This window comes from Elephas maximus, chromosome 11 (genome assembly GCF_024166365.1).
Source record: "Elephas maximus indicus isolate mEleMax1 chromosome 11, mEleMax1 primary haplotype, whole genome shotgun sequence".
In the NCBI taxonomy this organism is placed as follows: domain Eukaryota; kingdom Metazoa; phylum Chordata; class Mammalia; order Proboscidea; family Elephantidae; genus Elephas; species Elephas maximus.
This window is the reverse complement of record NC_064829.1, coordinates 28992078-29009827: the sequence shown is the minus strand read 5'-3', so window position 1 is coordinate 29009827 and position 17750 is coordinate 28992078. Positions and strand designations below refer to the sequence as shown.

The 17750-nt window shown below is 37.5% G+C and overlaps 1 protein-coding gene across 3 annotated transcripts in view; it reads right to left on the bottom strand.

Moving 5' to 3' along the window:
* RBBP8 (RB binding protein 8, endonuclease) overlaps positions 1–17750 on the bottom strand; it is a 132716-nt gene that overhangs the window by 78303 nt on the left and 36663 nt on the right. For 2 of the 3 annotated variants that reach the window (XM_049900494.1, XM_049900493.1), the window contains exons 3-4: positions 17524–17566; positions 5329–5424 (exon numbers count right to left, since the gene is read on the bottom strand). In XM_049900494.1, coding sequence (XP_049756451.1) covers positions 5329–5424; positions 17524–17566 — 139 coding nt within the window. The remainder of the gene's footprint in view (positions 1–5328; positions 5425–17523; positions 17567–17750) is intronic. The other variant, XM_049900495.1, reaches the window with a different exon arrangement.

Below are 17750 nucleotides of genomic sequence, written 5' to 3'. Positions count from 1 at the left end.
CAGGAGGGATCAGTCCCTGGAGAAGGACATCATGCTTAGCAAAGTACAGGGTCAGCAGAAAAGAGGAAGACCCTGAATGAGGTGGATTGACACGGTGGCTGCAACAATAAGCTCAAGCATAACAATAGTTTTAAGGATGGCACAGGACCTGGCAGTGTTTCGTTCTGTTGTGTATAGGGTCGCTATGAGTCAGAACCAACTGGACGGCACCTAAGAACAACCCCGTACGGCAGTGTATTCAACGTATACCTCAATGCCACAGTGACCACGATAGCATCACTTATTTTAAAGAGCTTTCAGTCTACTAGAGAAAGTCAGACAACAAAAATCTGTCACAATGATGTATGGCTCACGTTTTGATAGTGGAATCCAGGCTACTTAACCTAATCTAGGAAGTCAGAGAAGGTCTTCTGAAGAATATGATGTTTAAATTGACGCCAATGGGTAAGAGTTAGGAAGACAAAAGACATTTGGTCCAATATTTGAAAAATAGTTGCAGAATCATAAATCCAGATTATGTGTACTTATTTTTCCTGTTAATGACAACTGAAATTTAAGATGTTTTCTACTAAAAATGCTTTTAATAATATTAAAATCTATTAGACAGCTATGATTTAACTACTTTGTTCAGATTTTTGTAGAAAATGTACTGTCTACTCCTCTAGCACAGTGACTGATTCTTAGATTTAATGAAATACTTTAGGTTCCCTGAAGGAAAGTACGTAAATGTAATAATAATAGTAGTAAAATATAAATGAACCTAATAAAATTAGAACTTTTTAATTATCTAATTTATCTTTATTGCGTAGTTCCTTTCATCTAAACATCTCACAATGTTTTTAAAACATTAACTTAAGAAATAAGAACTGTTTCATCTCATGAAGAGTACATTGCAAGTTCCAGAACTGCTTTTTAGAAATGTTGACAAAATGCATGCTGCCTTTTAAAAGTCTTGGCAACAGTAATTTTTACAGCTTACTTTAGGTATCATTCTTACATATGACATAAAATGAAAATGAAATATTATATAAGGCAGAACTTTACCAAACACTACTTACTTAGACCATTTGCAGATAGTACTTAGCAGCAATTTAAAAGCTAAATAACAAAAAAAAAAAAAAAAAAAAGAACTACCAAGAAAATATACTAGATAATAGGCAATGTCAAAAACTTTATTTTCAAAGTATCCATTTTGGTAACTTCAGATCAAGCACAAATATTCTGAGATGACCATTTAAGATGTAATTCATTTATATAACATTCATAAAATGAAGACAACATATAGACAAGGTAGCACAAAACAGGAGAAACTGGGGACTCTGGGGTCAGATTTGATTAAGTATGTGACTTTGGGAAGGTTTCTTATTCTTTGCTAGCTGTTGCCTCTGTAGACTGGGCCTATCATCTCCCTGATAGTGTTAATATGAAGACTAAGTGCTAGAGCAATGCGTGGGTACATAGTGAGCTCTGAATACGTATCAGCTCCCAAATTAAAAAAAATAATAATGATCTTGGGTTTAAGCAAATGAGGCTTCATAAAATGAAGAATACATTGTAAAGTGTGTCCAGAAGAAATTTCAGATTTGTATTTGAAGGAGGGAAAAAGCATGTGTATAAAGCACTGAGCTATAAACTCCCCGTCACCCTCTACCAAATTAATACCATGTAATGAATTACAGGCCCAATAAGGATGTAAAGGTTGTCAAAGGTGAAACAATACTTGGAAAAAATCTCCATTAGAATGAACTGAAAGGTACGAGAACATTTAGGATAAGAAATAGCAAAGAAGAATGAAATCCATATGAAATTAGTAACCACCGGCAGACTAGATCATAAGAAGATACTAGTTTTAAGAAGGAGCAGAATAAAAATTTAAAAAATTAATATATCAGCTGAATAAAAGAAAAAAAAAAAAAAAACCCACAACAAAACCCAAATCTATTGATGTCCAGTTGATTCCAACTCATAGCAACCCTACAGGACAGAGTAGAACTGTCCGATAGGATTTCCAAGCAGCAGGTGGTGGATTCACACTGCTGACCTTTTGGGTAGCAGCCGAACTCTTAACCACTGCGCCACCAGAGCCCCATTAACTGAACAGAGGAGAGTAATTTAGAAAAGATTTCAGCGGGAAGAGTGGAGGTATTCATCCATTGACATTTCCTCTCAGAAAGGACTTGGAGAAGGAAAACTCACTGAAGAAGGGGAGGGCAAGATGCAAAGGACAGCAGAACTGGAAGCCTAAACTTTAAACCAAGGCGTTAGGTCATAAAGTAAAGTGCTCTGAAGACACTATAAAGGTGCATTTCAAGAGCTAAGATGAAGCACACTATCTTGGGGATGAAATGGAGAGCTGATAGTACTAAGCCTTGTGCAAAACAATGAAAAACTTTATCTTTTGATCCTCTCCCCACTCTCCCCAGCATATTAACCTTGGGCCCTAAACAACTTGCTAATGATCAACTAAGAAGGAAGGGTGCTAGAAATAAATACAATCACTTCTGATTGTATTTTACGGCAGCCATGAAGACACCACCCATCTCCTACCATAGTGAGGAAAATCACTGGTCCCAGCTACCATCCTCTAAACGCTTCACCTATTCACACAGTGAACACCAAGCATTCCATGAATGAACAGTGCAGGAACACTATCACCCCAGGACTCTCCATCAACCTTGCCAAAACTTCTTTCCATCTCTCCTTCACAGGGGGTGGACGCATGGAGATCTGACTGCTCTCCCAGCCTCCCCTAGCTCCCTCCCCATTTTCCTTCACATGTGTTTCTCCGAATGAACATCTTCCATGCCTAACCTCATCACGGTGTTTGCTTCTCACAGACTAATACATTTAGTTACTAACGCCAACCTTGAATTTCCCTTTACATAGGAACCACAGAAGAGAAAGAGTTCATAATCTCTTACTGGTTCTACCCTCATTACAGGGAAGGAAGAAGGTAACTGCCTGTGCTAAGTGGTAGGGATGAAAGAAAAAACATGGTGAAGTAAGAGAAGAAAGTGCTTCAACTGCTGGAGAGTTATTAAAGGCTGAGAAAGATATGCTGCCTATCTTCTCTCCATACTACATACCCAGAGAAAGCAGAAGGAAAGGCCTCTCAACACACTAAAGAATAATGGATGATTTCCTTTTTCATGTTGGACTGGGGAAGGGTGGGAAGGACAAATGGCTCTCTAGCTTCCTGATATCTCAGCAGGAGAGAGACTGGACCTGGAAATGGTAAACAGCAGACTGGCGTGTTAAAGGTTGCACTCGTATGTATCAATTAAGAGGAAGATCATAAAACTTATTAAGCTTCTACTGTATGCTTTTAACTTGCATTATCTCATTTAATCTTCAAATTAGCCCTGTGAAGATGGTATTGTTAGTGCTATACCCTACGTTCCTGGCTTTTCTCCCACTACAATAGCCTCTCTTTCTTGATCTCTTTTGCTGGCTAGGTCCTTATCCTTTATTAAACCTTAATTAGTATGTCCCAGGACTCAGCACTGAGTGAGAACCCTTCTATTCTCTTCCTATACTGTTTAAGGTGTCCTTAGGAAATCCTGTTTAGTCCTGAGGCTTTAAATGCCATTTACATGCTGATGAAGACTCTCAAATTTATTTCTCTAGCTCTAACCTCTCCATTTAGTTCTAGACTCAGATATACAAGTGCCTACTTGACACCTCCATTTGGATATTACTAGCAGATGCTCTCAGCACCCACCCATAGCCCTTCACATTCCCCTACTTAAACCATGATAATTAAAAATCCAAATTGTTTGCCTGCGTCCCCACATAACCCAGTTACTGCCCACTTTTCCAATCTCATCTCCTAATACTCATTCCCTCACTTGTTAAGCTAGAATCACAGTGGACTTCTTGTTCCTGAAACATTTCAAACTTATTTCCACTTTAGGCTTTTCCATCTGTCTGTTCTATATCTTTCTGCCTCTAATTCATTAAATGACTGGTTCTTCTTTTGCATAATATAGGTTTCAGTTCAAATGGCACCTCCTCATAAAGACCATCCCTGAATAGCCATCAGTATATCTCCACGTCCCAATGCCTGCGGTCACTCAATTACATCGTTCAATTTTAATTACTTCATAGGACTGTAACATAAAATCTCATTTATTTGTTTGTATGGCTCATTCTAAACCTTTTAAAATTAAATATAAGCTCCATAAGAGCATGAATTATTCTGAGCTTCCAGAGCTACACCTAAAACACTTTTAAGAACTTAAACATTTGTTGTTGAATCTGAATTAAGGATATAGTGTGAAACTGGAATTCAAATTCATATCGGAGATCTAAAGCACATGGATTTTTATTCCACAGTAGGTTGCCTATTTCGGTAAATGTGCGTACACTGAGTCAGCATTTACAGAAGGCGGGTATGCAACTTTGATTTGCATACATGCAGAATATTAGATTATCCCATCACTAAAGGGACAGAGGCAAATTTCAACCCTCCCGCCCTTCTGTAACATATACAAAAATAACAGTAAAGGAAAAATGTTCACTGTAAAGAAATCAAGGAACATGGTTTGCTACAGTAGCTAGTTCAAGGTCCTAACTAGCACTGATAGTTCAGAGAAGGCAATACAGCAAATTCTGGAAGCCGTCTCTGTTCCTGGGTGTTACCTTCACAGGAGTGTGAAAGCAAGAAGTCTGCATGTGGAGGTAAAGTAACTGATAGGCATCATCTCAGGAATATTCAGAAGAATCCCTAGACTGCCTGGAAGTGGAGAAGTATGTTGGGGAGAAAAGAGAATGATAAGAATAAGAAACCCCACTGCCGTGGAGTCGATTCTGACTCGCAGCTACCCTATAGGACAGGGTAGAACTGTTCCTTAGCATTTCCAAGGCTGTAAAAATTTTTTTTTTTAAATATGGAAGCTGACTGCCACATCTTTCTCCTGCAGAATGGCTGGTGGGTTCAAACCACCAAACTTTCGGGCAGCAGCTGAGCGCTTAACGACTGTGCCACCAGGGCTCCTTGGAATGAGAAAAGAATAAAACTCTGAAGCAGTTTCTACCTATTTAAAGAAGTAAAAATGGAATTAAATCATCAAAAGAACTAGAACATTGCTACCCTTAATCTCATACGTCAAACATCAGGTAAAGATATTTAAAGAGTAAAACTATGTGATCACTGTAATTAATGAAAAGACCAATATATACTTAATTTCATAAGGTACTCATTCAAAGGTGATAGAGGGTTGGGAAAAAAAACACTTTCAATCCCAAAACTGATTACAAATTAAAACCAATGCTAATGTTAAGAGAAAAATCACCTCTTGTTAAAAAAGATTCAAGTACCAGACTCACCGATCTTCTAAAACTTTAATGGTTTCATGAAGGACTTTCTGTTGCTCTCTCAGTTGTTGGTTTTTGGTGAAAAATTCCTCTAGCCTTTGTGCATCTCTAAAAGTGAAGAAATAAATAAGTTTTTTAGAAAAAGATAATACTTTAACAGGATAATTCTGTTAAAAGAACTCCAAAGTACTGTCTTATCACTTACAGATCATGAATTTCTTGTATCAAAACAAAGAGCTTGCGTATCTTGTTAACCAGAGTTCAAATTATACTAGGATTTGCTCTGAGGTATTTTTATGCACTGATGGGGCAGTGGATAAGTGCTTGGCTGCTAACCAAAAGGCTGGAAGTTCGAACCCACCAGCTGCTCCGAGGGAGAAAGATATGGAAGTCTGCTTCTGTGAAGATTACAGCCTTGGAAACCCTATGGGACAGTTCTACTCTGTCGAATAGGATCGCTATGAGTTGGGATCAACTTGAATACGATGGGTTTTGTATAGAGAAGTATTATCCTAAGTACCCGGCATTCATTACACAATGCTGGAACACAGATGAACGAGTGGATTTTGATGCCACCATTGGCTCAACTTTATGAAAATGGCTATAAAAATGCACACTTTTTAAAATTTTGTCTATGTTTGTTAATGTAAACAACAGGCATCTCTACTCTTAGGCCATCCCTATTCCAATTATGGGAGATCTGTACTTTGTAATTTATTTTGTTTTGCTGAAACTTTTTACCTGGCATTACTTACAGTGAAGTGGAAGAACACAAATCCTAAACCCAGATGCCTCGGTTTAAATCTCAGCTCTGTCATTCACCAGCTATGTGACCTGGCTCAAGCAATCTATACTCTCTCTGTCTCAAAAAATGTGGATACAATAGTACCTACCTCATGAATACAGAAAAGTTTCAAACCGGAGGCATTCAGTGTCACACTAAGAATGATGGGGCCAACACACATTCTCAGGAAAAAAAAAGGTCAAGGTGTAAACCATTTAAGAAGAATGTGTCAAGATCTAAGAATGTTGCTCCCCTTAATCAATCAAGTATGTCTGAACCAGCTGGTGGTGACTTACACCTTCCTAGCCAGGTGGCCAACATTTCCATTTCAAAGGGCCTCAAGCTGAAGCTGATCTTATCTACAGTCAATCATCAGCCCTCTACCTGTCTTTTGTCCTCTGTGTATAAAGAACTCTCTCTCCACTTGAATTGCAGAGCATTTTGTATCCTTACTTAGTGCCGCCCAACTACAGCTGTTACTATTCCTCAATAAAACTCCTTTTTTTTCACTCCTAACAGAGTATGAGATTTTCTGCTTTTCTACCGATAAGGCATTTGAAAACACTGGGTATTAATGTATATACAGAACGCAAAACAGTGCTGGCACACAGAAAGTTCCTTAAGTGTTTACCATTATGATTTTATAATCAGGAAAAAAATAAAGACATCTAAATTTTTCTTCTAGTAGAATCTGATTACTTTCCAAGTTTATAGCAGATTTTACCCTATCATCATTTTTAAAAATTCACGTTATATACAATATGCATATATTTTAATTCTAAGAAAACCCATTCATTAGAAATTTAACTGGGGTTTTCTGTGCTGTCTTGAAGCTGAACACATAGGCCAAAACTGTGGTTCAAACATCTTCCCCTGCTCCCTTCAAGGGTCTAAAATATCAGATCAAATAAGGGTGGCAAACCATTATGTCACAAAAAGTAGGTATCAAAATGATTGTGTCAAAGTGGCCACAATGTAGACTACCACTGGCAGGAAAATAGATGAGTAAAACAACTAAGTCAAAATGTCAGTGAGGGGTCAACTTTCCCCAAAGGATTTGGTTTTTGTCCTTGATTCCTGAGATAACCTCTAAAATCTTGGAATTTCCCCAGTGACTGATGTGTCTTTGTTATCTAAGAAGGCCCCACACATGACAGGCTATGCTAATGAGGTAGCTAAGGTGGGGCTGACCATGCCAGAAAGACCCACCTATGGCATCAGCAGACTTCCGTGGAAGGGGCACAGTACAATCAATCATGACTAAAAAAAAAAAAAAAAAAACTAATAATGAGGCCTTAATACAGGCTCCGGACAAGGAAGCTCCATGGGCTTCAGGGTTGGTGAAAGACTATGCCTGTGGGAGGATAACACGTCCCTTTTTGGGACACGGAAGTTCTATGTTGGGAACCCTGCTGGACCTTGCCCTTTGCATCTCGTCATTTGATTCCTTTTTTGCTATAACACAACTGTAATTTTAAGTATAGAGCTTTCTGTGAGTTCTGTGAGTCGTTTGAGCAAATTATCAAACCCAAGAGAGCAGTGGGAGCTGATAGGTCAGAAGTGAGAGCAGCCAACCTTACTGCGGTATCCTGGAAGGGGTAGAGGGAACCCTCGAATTTGTAGCTAGCAAGTCAGAAGTGAGTGGGGTCCTGGGGACTCCTGATCTTACAGCTGGCATCTGAAGTCTTGAGCAGGTTTGACCATCTGGAGGATTATGCCCTTTAACTCGTGAAGTCTGACCTCACTCCAGAGGTTAGGGTCAGAGGAAGAAGAAAAGATGTGAACAGATTTAGATTTGATTGATCCTTACAGTTTGTTGTTAAAGAAGTAGGATTTGAGTTTCCACACAGTCAGGTACCATAAACAAAATCCACTGCCATCTTGTCAATTCCACTCATAGTGACCCCTACAGGACAGAGCAGAACTGCCCCACAGGGTTTGCAAGGCTGTAAATCTTTACAGAAACAGATTGCCACATCTTTCTCCCATAGAGCGAGTGGTAGGTTCGAACCACCACCCTTTTGTTTAGCAGCCAGGTGCTTTAACTACTGCACCACCAGGGCTCCTTACCATTATAACCAAACAAGTTGCTGTTGAGTCGACTCCAATTCATAGTGACCCTATAGGACACAGCAGAACCACGCCACAGGGTTTCCAAGGAGCAGCTGGTGGATTCGAAATGTTGACCTTTTGGTTAGCAGCCGATCTCTTAACCACTGCACCACCAGGGCTCCTTACCATGTAAAACCAAAAAACAAAACCTGTTGCTACTGACTCGATTCTGACTCATACGTATTAAGTACTTGTTGAACAGTTGATACTAACAGGAAGAAAATATCATCTTAGAGCAATAGCCTCCTCCTCTACAACAAATATAGTCATGGGAGAATATGAAGACATCTGAAAATTCAGAAATTATACACAGCAAGACATAGCTGAAGCTTGCTAATCTGTTTCTCATTTAATAAAAAAAATAATAATAATTTTCTAATACCTCTGAAAAAAGCATTTAATTCAGAAGGAGCATCAGCTTTCCACTGATCCTATTTTGAGAGTATTCAACAAATATTACCAAGATCAGTAACTTGTCTGGGGACACAATTAAAGTTGTATTAAAAAAAAAAAAAAAAAACCAGTTTGTCAGATGCCAATACCAATTAAAATTTAGCATTTAATCTAAATAATTTATATCATAAAAACACAGCAATATTAAATTTCAGATTCACATATTGAAGAACTATACACACATTTGAGATGAAAAGTTCATAGCAAAGGGTTTTAAAAAAATCATGAACAAAAGTATAGACAGAACTTTATAATAGTAATGAGATGTCTGATTTCCCCATATTCATATATATTCTATCAATGTTCTGCTTAGAATGATTCATAACATCACAATATTTGTTTATTCATGCTAACTCAGTAGTAAACATAATCAGCTTCTACTAAATGTAGGAATAATCTAACAAACTCCTTAAGAAAGCAAACTGATGAATTCCAAACGATGCAAAGAACAGTCATGAAATTTAAAACATAGGTGTGAGTGGAATATATAAGACAGGTCTACCCTGGACCTTGCTCAAGTTAGTAATACACCAATCTCCAACTTCACCTCTAAGGTAATCTCAGTGCACCTATCCCACTGGTAGCACTTTACAAGAGCTTCGATATCATCTCTCTAGTAGATGGCCTCCTGTCTTTCTGAGGTAACAAAGCATTTTAAATATAACCAGCATGTAAAAATCAGATAGATCTTATATATGAAAATGTAACCGTAATGAGACAGAATCCACCGACCCTCAATTCTCTGTCATTGACACACCCATATGCCATATATTCTGGGCTTCTCATATTTAAAATCACATATATTTGGGCAGGGGGAGAAGTATAGGAAGATAAATAGGAATTACCATGAGAAACTGTTTTACTTCTCCTGGAATCCAGATTTCTGGGTCTATGGAGTTGGGGTGACCCACTCAGGCCATCTGCCCTTAGGTAACCTTCTGAACCTTGAGCCGTTTTCCTAAAGTCACCTTCAAGTCTAACCATGGCCTAGTTCGCAGCTTAGCAGAGACCAATCGGCCTTGAGCATTGGGCACTTTTAGAGAACTATCTACTTGCAACCAGTTTTGAGGAGCAGGAACCCCTGGAAAAAAAACTTAACCCCTGGGTCTGATGGAAAATGTACGCCTGTCCTTAAGTGACTGTTTCTACAACCTCCTGGAACCCTGCAGGTGTTCTGATGCTATTTCCCGAGAAATTAACATGACAATGACTTATATAACCTGTTTTCACTGTCCGCTCTTCAGAGCACCTTCCTGATACTCTCTAGGTTGATACTGCCTGATTCGCATCGTATCTATTCACAATAAATATATTCTGTTACGTGAATTTCTGGTGTTTTTCTGTGCATTTAGGTTTTTGACAACCACGACTAAAGATATGGAGAGAACAATGTATGTTCAAGCTAAACTCTTTATAAAGAAACTTACCTGTGATAAGAAACCAAGACTATGAACATAAAAAAAAAAAAAATGAACATAGTCCTGTATATTCTGCAGGATACTTTTTTTCCTTTGGAATTCTTTAAAAAATAATTTAAAATAAAACAAGGGCTTATTTGTAGGTAGGTAGTTCAGAATTTTAATATTTCTCAGCAGCCAAAAATGGAATTTTCTTAAGTACTATAAAGCTGGATGAGTAAATTAGAGTAAATGTCATCTTCGTGTTTCCTAACTGGAAAATAAAGCAGTTACTGTTTTTATTTAGCACTAGAAAACAATGGCAGGTACAGAGACTGAATTATGTTCCCCCAAAATACGTGTTTGGAAACCAACCCCTATAACTGTGAATGTAATCCTGTTTGGAAACAGGGTTTTCTGTTTTGCTAATGAGGCCCTATCAGTGTAGGGTGTGTCCTAAACATAAACCACTTCTGAATTATGAAAGGAGATCAGATGCAGGCAGATGTGTGTTTAATGGGAGAAGACAAGACAACATGTGAGGATCCTCTACAAGTCAAGGAACCAAGGAAAGCCTGGGGCAACAGACAAGGAAGGAATTGACACTGCCAAGATCCTGGTTGTGAAGTTTAGCCTCCAGAACTGTGAGAAAATAAATTTCTGTTCTTTAAAGCCACCCACTTATGGTATCTGTGTTACAGATGCACTAGGAAACTAAGACAGCAGGTAAACAGGACAATCATTCACTGACCATTAAGACAGTCAGTTGGTAAGTTCTCGGTATTCACTGGTAAAAACAGACAGAGTCCATGTCTATAACCAGGTTAAAAGAATCAACCAGGCTTAAGTATAATTTTTCAAATATGCTCACAATATTCAACTGTTGACCTTTCTACACGCTCAGTTTTATAAATGAATTTGTGTAAGAGGAAAACATTAGCCATGAAAACATCAGCAGAGACAACTGTTATCCAAACACAAGTCTGAACCAATTATATGATGGACAAATATAGTATATTGATTCCTTTTTTATCTGCTTCTTCCAGCTGGGAATCCCTAAGGACTGGGATATCTTTCAAACATAGTTATTCTAACAATTTAGAGAGAAGACATCCTGACAGTTACTGTGCCCTGACTACATAATTATAAAGTATACTGCAGGGGAGGGTCATGGTAAAATAAGAGAACCCAGTTCCTGGTCCCACAATGCAAAGACCTAATTTACTCTGGGGATGGTAACATAAAGTACCCCTTTAATTCTCTGATTACTCAGGGAATTTAGTTACCTATATTCCAAAATGTACCTAAGGTACAAAGCTACAGAGTAATTAAAATATGTACTAAAAGGTTGCTAAGAGGATCAAATGACTGTAAAACAATACAGTGAAGTATGGCATTATTATTTTTTTTTTACTGATTAACCAGGTAGGTGTTCTTCTAGTCTAGTTTTTAAAAAAAATTTTTCTTTAGTATTCATAGATGTTTTAGGTAATTTCTAAAGATGTAACGTTCAACAGACAACTACAAATTTAAGAAGTTTTTACATATGACTATATGGAGAAATACACTTTGTATTAAAAGTCTCAAGTTATAAATGTATGTTTTTAATAAGTAAATCTAGGTAATTTCTAATTATATCTTATTCAATCTACAGTAAAAGAAATTATTCTGAAATAAGCTAAGAGAAAATACTATTTTATAACTATAAATCTGTCATTTAAAATTTTAGAAAATAAAGCTATTACTAGACCTATGTGAAGGATTCCTTTAAAAACATTTAGTGAATGTAGCTTAAAATGTATCATCAAATAGCAAACAATAATTTGTGGGTTTTAGTATTGTTTCTTTAAAGTAACCAACATTTTGGCTCTAAAGGAGTCATTCTGATCAATGGTTGTTAATTTAGCACTGATAAGATCATTAACTTCAATACTGAGCCAAAGCACAGTATAAAGAGCTCAATGTCTACTCATTAAGTCTGAAACACTAAACCTTTGGTATTAGGAAAGGTCAGAGGGAACAAGAACTCCTATATAGTGTTATTATACACAAAAGAAGAGACTTGTAGAACATCTCCAACAAAGAGTAATACAGCTATCTAGTTTAATCATCATCCCCAGTCACTGATAGCACTCATCTTCTAATTAACGCTTGCAGCAACCATCAGGAAGCCCTTCTGGTGCAGTGGTTAACCGCTCTGGCTACTAACCGAAAGGCTGGCGGTTCAAACTCACCAGCTGCTCCGTGGGAGAAGGATGGGGCAGACTGCTTCTGTGGGATTCACAGCCTTGGGGACCCTATGGGGCAGTTCTACTCTGTCCTAGGGTTGCTATGAGTCAGAGACGACTTGACAGCAAAGGTTTTTTTTTTTTTAACAGTAATCATCACTAGCTAGCTGGGCTATAAACAAAAATGAAAATAAAAGAATAAGTGTATTTCATGATTTTAAACCTCAAACCACTCTAATAAAACAATTTTACCACTGAAGAAACCCCTACTTATTACTAAGTAAAGCAAAAATATTTTCCTTTTTTGACTTTAAGGGCATAGAAAAGGAGAAATTTTATTTACTAACCAAGAAAATGGTTCTATTTTCCTCACCCAGCTGATACAATTTCATTATAGTTATTTTTGGAGTGATTTTTACATTAGGCGGAATCTATATAAAAAAAAAAAAACATTTTTTTTTTTTTTATATATATAAAGGGTTTTCTTCTGGAACCGTTCAGGTAATTCTAAGATACATGGACATAACGTAATACCACCAATATGAATTAAAGTACCTTAAAAGCCTGCAAAGTTCTTAAAGTTCCCACTGCCCACAGAAACAAACTCTGAAGTCTGTTCGGTGCCACAGGAGGAAACCATGGCCCAGGAGCTGCCCTGGCTACTACTCTCTGAGCCACAGGCTAGTCTAACTGTAGCAGACATTCTTGGTTGCCTACTCAACAGTCATTTCCTTCTTACTCCTTGCCAAAAGAATCATTTTTAAGGATTGCTCAATATCCAACAACTACTTGGAGAGAATATGAGTCTCTCTCTAAACCCAGGGGCTGAATCTTTAAAAAAATAAAACTCTTTTTCTCATTTTTTAACATTTCATTTTGAATTAATTTCAGACTTACAAATAAGTTATAAACATGGAACAAAGAGTACCTGTATACCTATCATTCAGCTTCCTAGAATCTTGCATTATCATAGTACAATGATCAAAACCAGGAGATCAATACTGACACAGTGCTATTAACTACTCTACAGACCTAATTCAAAGTTCACCAATTGTCCCTGTAATATTATTTTTCTGGTCCAGGAGCACCCAGGATCCTACACTGCATTTAACGGTTGAGTCTCCTTAAATCTGGGACAGTTTCTCCATCTTTCTTTGTCTTTCATGACCTTGACACCTTTGAAAAGCACTGCCAGTATTTTGTAGACTCTCCCTGAATTTGGGTTTGTCTGATGTTTCCTCGTTATTTGAGTTATGTATTTTGGTGAAAAATATCACAGAAGTGACGTTGTGCCGTTCTTAGTCCATCATATCAGGAGGCACATGAGGTTGACATAGCTCATTACTAATGATGTTAATTTCGATCCTTTGATTGAGGTAGAGTTTGTCAATTTTCTCTACTGTGATGTTATTATTTTTCCCTTTATAATTTGTAAGATCTCACGGGGAGAGACTTTATGGCTAAGCGAACACTCTGGTTCTCATTTTACTTTCATCCACCAATTTCAGCCACCATGGATGATTCTTGCCTGCAACAATTATTTTTTCTTCCTACATTTCATCATTCTTTCTACATTTACTAATTGGAATAACACTAAGAAAGAGCTGTCCCTTCTCTTTTATTTATGTATTTATCAGTGAAGACTTATGTTTATTTCATTCTCTGGGTCATAATTCATTACAATTATTTCATTGCTCAAGTTGTCCTAGATTTTGCAATTGGGAATATTTTAAGTTGTCTTCTCTATCTTTTCAATAAGCCTACATTATTTTTTGAGCACCTCCTTATTTTCTGGCACCACAAGATGCCATCTTGTACCTTCTGAAACACAACTTTTGAATCAGCCATTTCTCCAAGGAGTCTTGATTCTTATTGGGGAACAGTATTTACAAATCAAGATCTGGACTCTAGATATGCTTACTGCTACTGAGGTATAATCGCTTCCAGGTCCTCAAAGGACCAAGTTTAGGAAACATATCTGTGTCCTCACACACATTAACACATATCTACATCTACTTACCTATCTATATATTAAAAACGATGACTTAATACTAGAACTCAAATTCCTATCCAGCAGCACAGGATTCATTCTAGCCTTCTGCCTTTCCCATTTGTACCTCTGCTGACAGTGAGAAACCCGGCTGTCACTAGCTATAATTATTTGCTCAGTCCTAGAACACACACAAAATAGTTTCAGAATATTTATCAGCCTAAGCCAATTATGGAAACCCTGGTGGCGCAGTGGTTAAGTGCTACGGCTGCTAACCAAAGGGTCAGCAGTTCGAATCCGCCAGGTGCTCCTTGGAAACTGTATGGGGCAGTTCTACTCTGTTCTATAGGGTTGCTATGAGTCGGAATCGACTCGACGGCACTGGGTGTTCTGGGAAGCCAATTATAATAATTCAATGCCCTTTGATGCATTGATAAAGAACAATGATGACTCCGTGAAACATTTTATAACATGGAGGAATCTGGAAGGCATTATGCTGAGTGAAATTAGTCAGTTGCAAAAGGACAAATATTGTATGAGACCACTATTATAAGAGCTCAAAAAACAGTTTAAACAGAGAAGAAAATATTCTTTGATGGTTACGAGAGTGGGGAGGGAGGGAGAGGAGTTTTTACTAATTAGATAGTAGATAAGAACTATTTTAGGTCAAGGGAAAGACAACACACAATACAGGAGAGGTCAGCACAAATGGACTAAACCAAAAGTTTCCTGAATAAACTGAACGCTTTGAAGGCCAGTGTAGCCGGGGCAGCCGGGGGAGGGAGGGGAAGGCTGGGGACAATGGTTTCAGGGGACATTTAAGTCAATAGGCATAATAAAATCTATTAAGAAAACATTCTGCATCCCTCTTTGGAGAGTGGCATCTGGGCTCTTAAATGCTAGCAAGCGGCCATCTGAGATGCATCAATTGGTCTCAACCTACCTGGAGCAAAGAAAAATGAAGACCAACAAAGATACAAGGTAATTATGAGCCCAACAGACAGAAAGGGGCACATAACCCAGAGACTACATCAGCCTGAGACCAGAAGAACTAGATGGTGCCTGGCTATAACCGATGACTGCCCTCACAGGCAACACAGCTGAGAACTCCTGAGGAAGCAGGAGAGCAGTGGGATGCAGACCTCAAATTCTTGTAAAAAGACCAGACTTAATGGTCTGACTGAGACTAGAAGGACCCCAGAGGTCATGGTCCCCAGACCTTCTGTTAGCCCAAGACAGGAACCACTCCCAAAGCCAACTCTTCAGACAGGGATTGGACTGGACTATGCAGTAGAAAATGATACTGGTGAAGAATGAGCTTCTTGGATCAAGTAGACTCACGAGCCTATATGGGCAGTTCCTGTCTGGAGGGAAGATGAGAGGGCAAAGGAGGTCAGAAGCTGGCCGAATGGACATGAAAACAGAGACTGGAGGGAAGGAGTGTGCTGTCTCATTAGCAGGAGAGCAACTAGGAGTATATGGCAAGGTGTATATAAATTTTTGTATGAGAGACTGACATGATTTGTAAACTTTCACTTAAAGCACAATAAAAATTAATAAAAAAAAAATTCAGTGCCCTTTGCCCATCATTGTTTAGGAATGAGCACACAACAATTATGAGTTGGGGAAGCCTGCTGTAGACCGCTTCTGGCAAACTTTATATACATTCATAGAAAAGGATACAAGGAAGGGATATCCTCTTTTCTGCCTTTGGATGTTCTGCACGTAACGGCTATAATGATGGTGGTCATCTTGCTATTCTGCTGTGAGTCAAGACTAAGAGAGTAAGCCAGAACATTAAGGATGTCAAGGAAGACACACAGAAATAACCTGGCTCTTTGATGAGGTTGCTGAGTCACTGAATTAGCCAGTCCAATTGTTAAAGCACTCAGCTGCTAACCGAAAGGTCAATGGTTTGAACTCAACAGCTGCTCCATGGGAAAAAAAGACCTGATGATCCACTCCCATAAAGGTTTCAGCCTAGAAAACCCTATGCGGTAGTTCTACTCTGTCGTATAGGGTCACTATGAATCAGGATTGACTTGATAGCACACAGTAACAGACTCTCTCTACTTTAGGCCTTCTACTTGAAAAGATATATTTTCCTTGCTGTAAACGCCACTTTTGGTTATTTTTCAGAAAATATTCTAACGAATAAAATATACAATTTAAATACACTACTCAAAAATGGTTTATTAAATTTCCTCTAGAAGTAAAGAAACATCTTTTAATTGTGGAAACTAAACACAGCTCTATCACAGAAACATGGAAGTGGGTTATTCTATGCTTAAGGATGTTTAAAATAACATCTTTAAGGTAAGAACATGTCTACTTTCAGTATTGCAAAGCATTTAAGTGTTCCTAATTAAGAAGACTCACAAAATAGTTATTTTTAAACAAAACTGTTTTAAAAAATTATGATTTCATATTTCTGAATCTAAGTCTATTTCCAAACATGACTTTCCAGGTGTGAAGAAAAACTTCCCAATTTTCAGATTATAATGAAGAAAACAATTGGGTGTATTCTGCTGAGGGATCAGTAACTAGCTTTCTGTTACAGCCTTGGAAGCTTTATAAACATAGAGTAACTGAGGCCCATGGGTACATACCATAATGCAAATCCAATTATTACTAGTCACAATTATAATGATTTTTGTTATGGGTACTTACGTTTTACTATGAAAACTGATTTCAGATTCCTGAGTAAGAAAGCTCTAAAGATTGTGAATAAAATCTGGTCTAACTTAGAAAATCAGATCTGATCATGGGCTTAAGAACTAAAACAATTCAAGGTGTTCTCTGGTAATTTCAAACTACTTACAAGGAGTCTCAGAATACCCATCTAATTCCTGCTTAAATGAATTTAGAATCCCAGAATTACTGAATTCCCCTTCTTGTAGCATCTTGAATTCTAGGTATCAATCTTAGCTGAGAAAAGAATGCTGTTGACAGACGGATCAAAATGAGTTTATAAATCAGTTTTAGTCTCAGTAAATACGGAAAAATATTTTTATGTGTATGTATAAATTATATTAAAATATAAACACATACTCAAATATTAACTAAGGATAGTCTTATAATTATGAAGTTATGCATTTTACTTTAGAAATTTTTTAAAAATCACAGTCAATTATATAAGACTCACACTAAAAACTAAGTAAAGCTAATTTCCTTATAAATAAGACATTGAGTTCGAATGTGTCAATTACCTTATAAATATCACTGTTATATACTGATACTTACAAAATTCGTTCCTTTTTCAGTTTGGTTACTTTTACTTGTAAACCTGAAAATAAAGAGAAAAAAAATCAGAGTATTTTATTTATACATTTTACTATTTCTGAAGCAGTGGATTTAAGTTCTTTTGTGAATCTAATGCTACACTATTAAGTCACTTCAGTCTACTGTCTGATTAATGAACCTGGCCCTATTAGTTTGAAGAAAGTGTATTTCCCTTTACTTGTTACCCT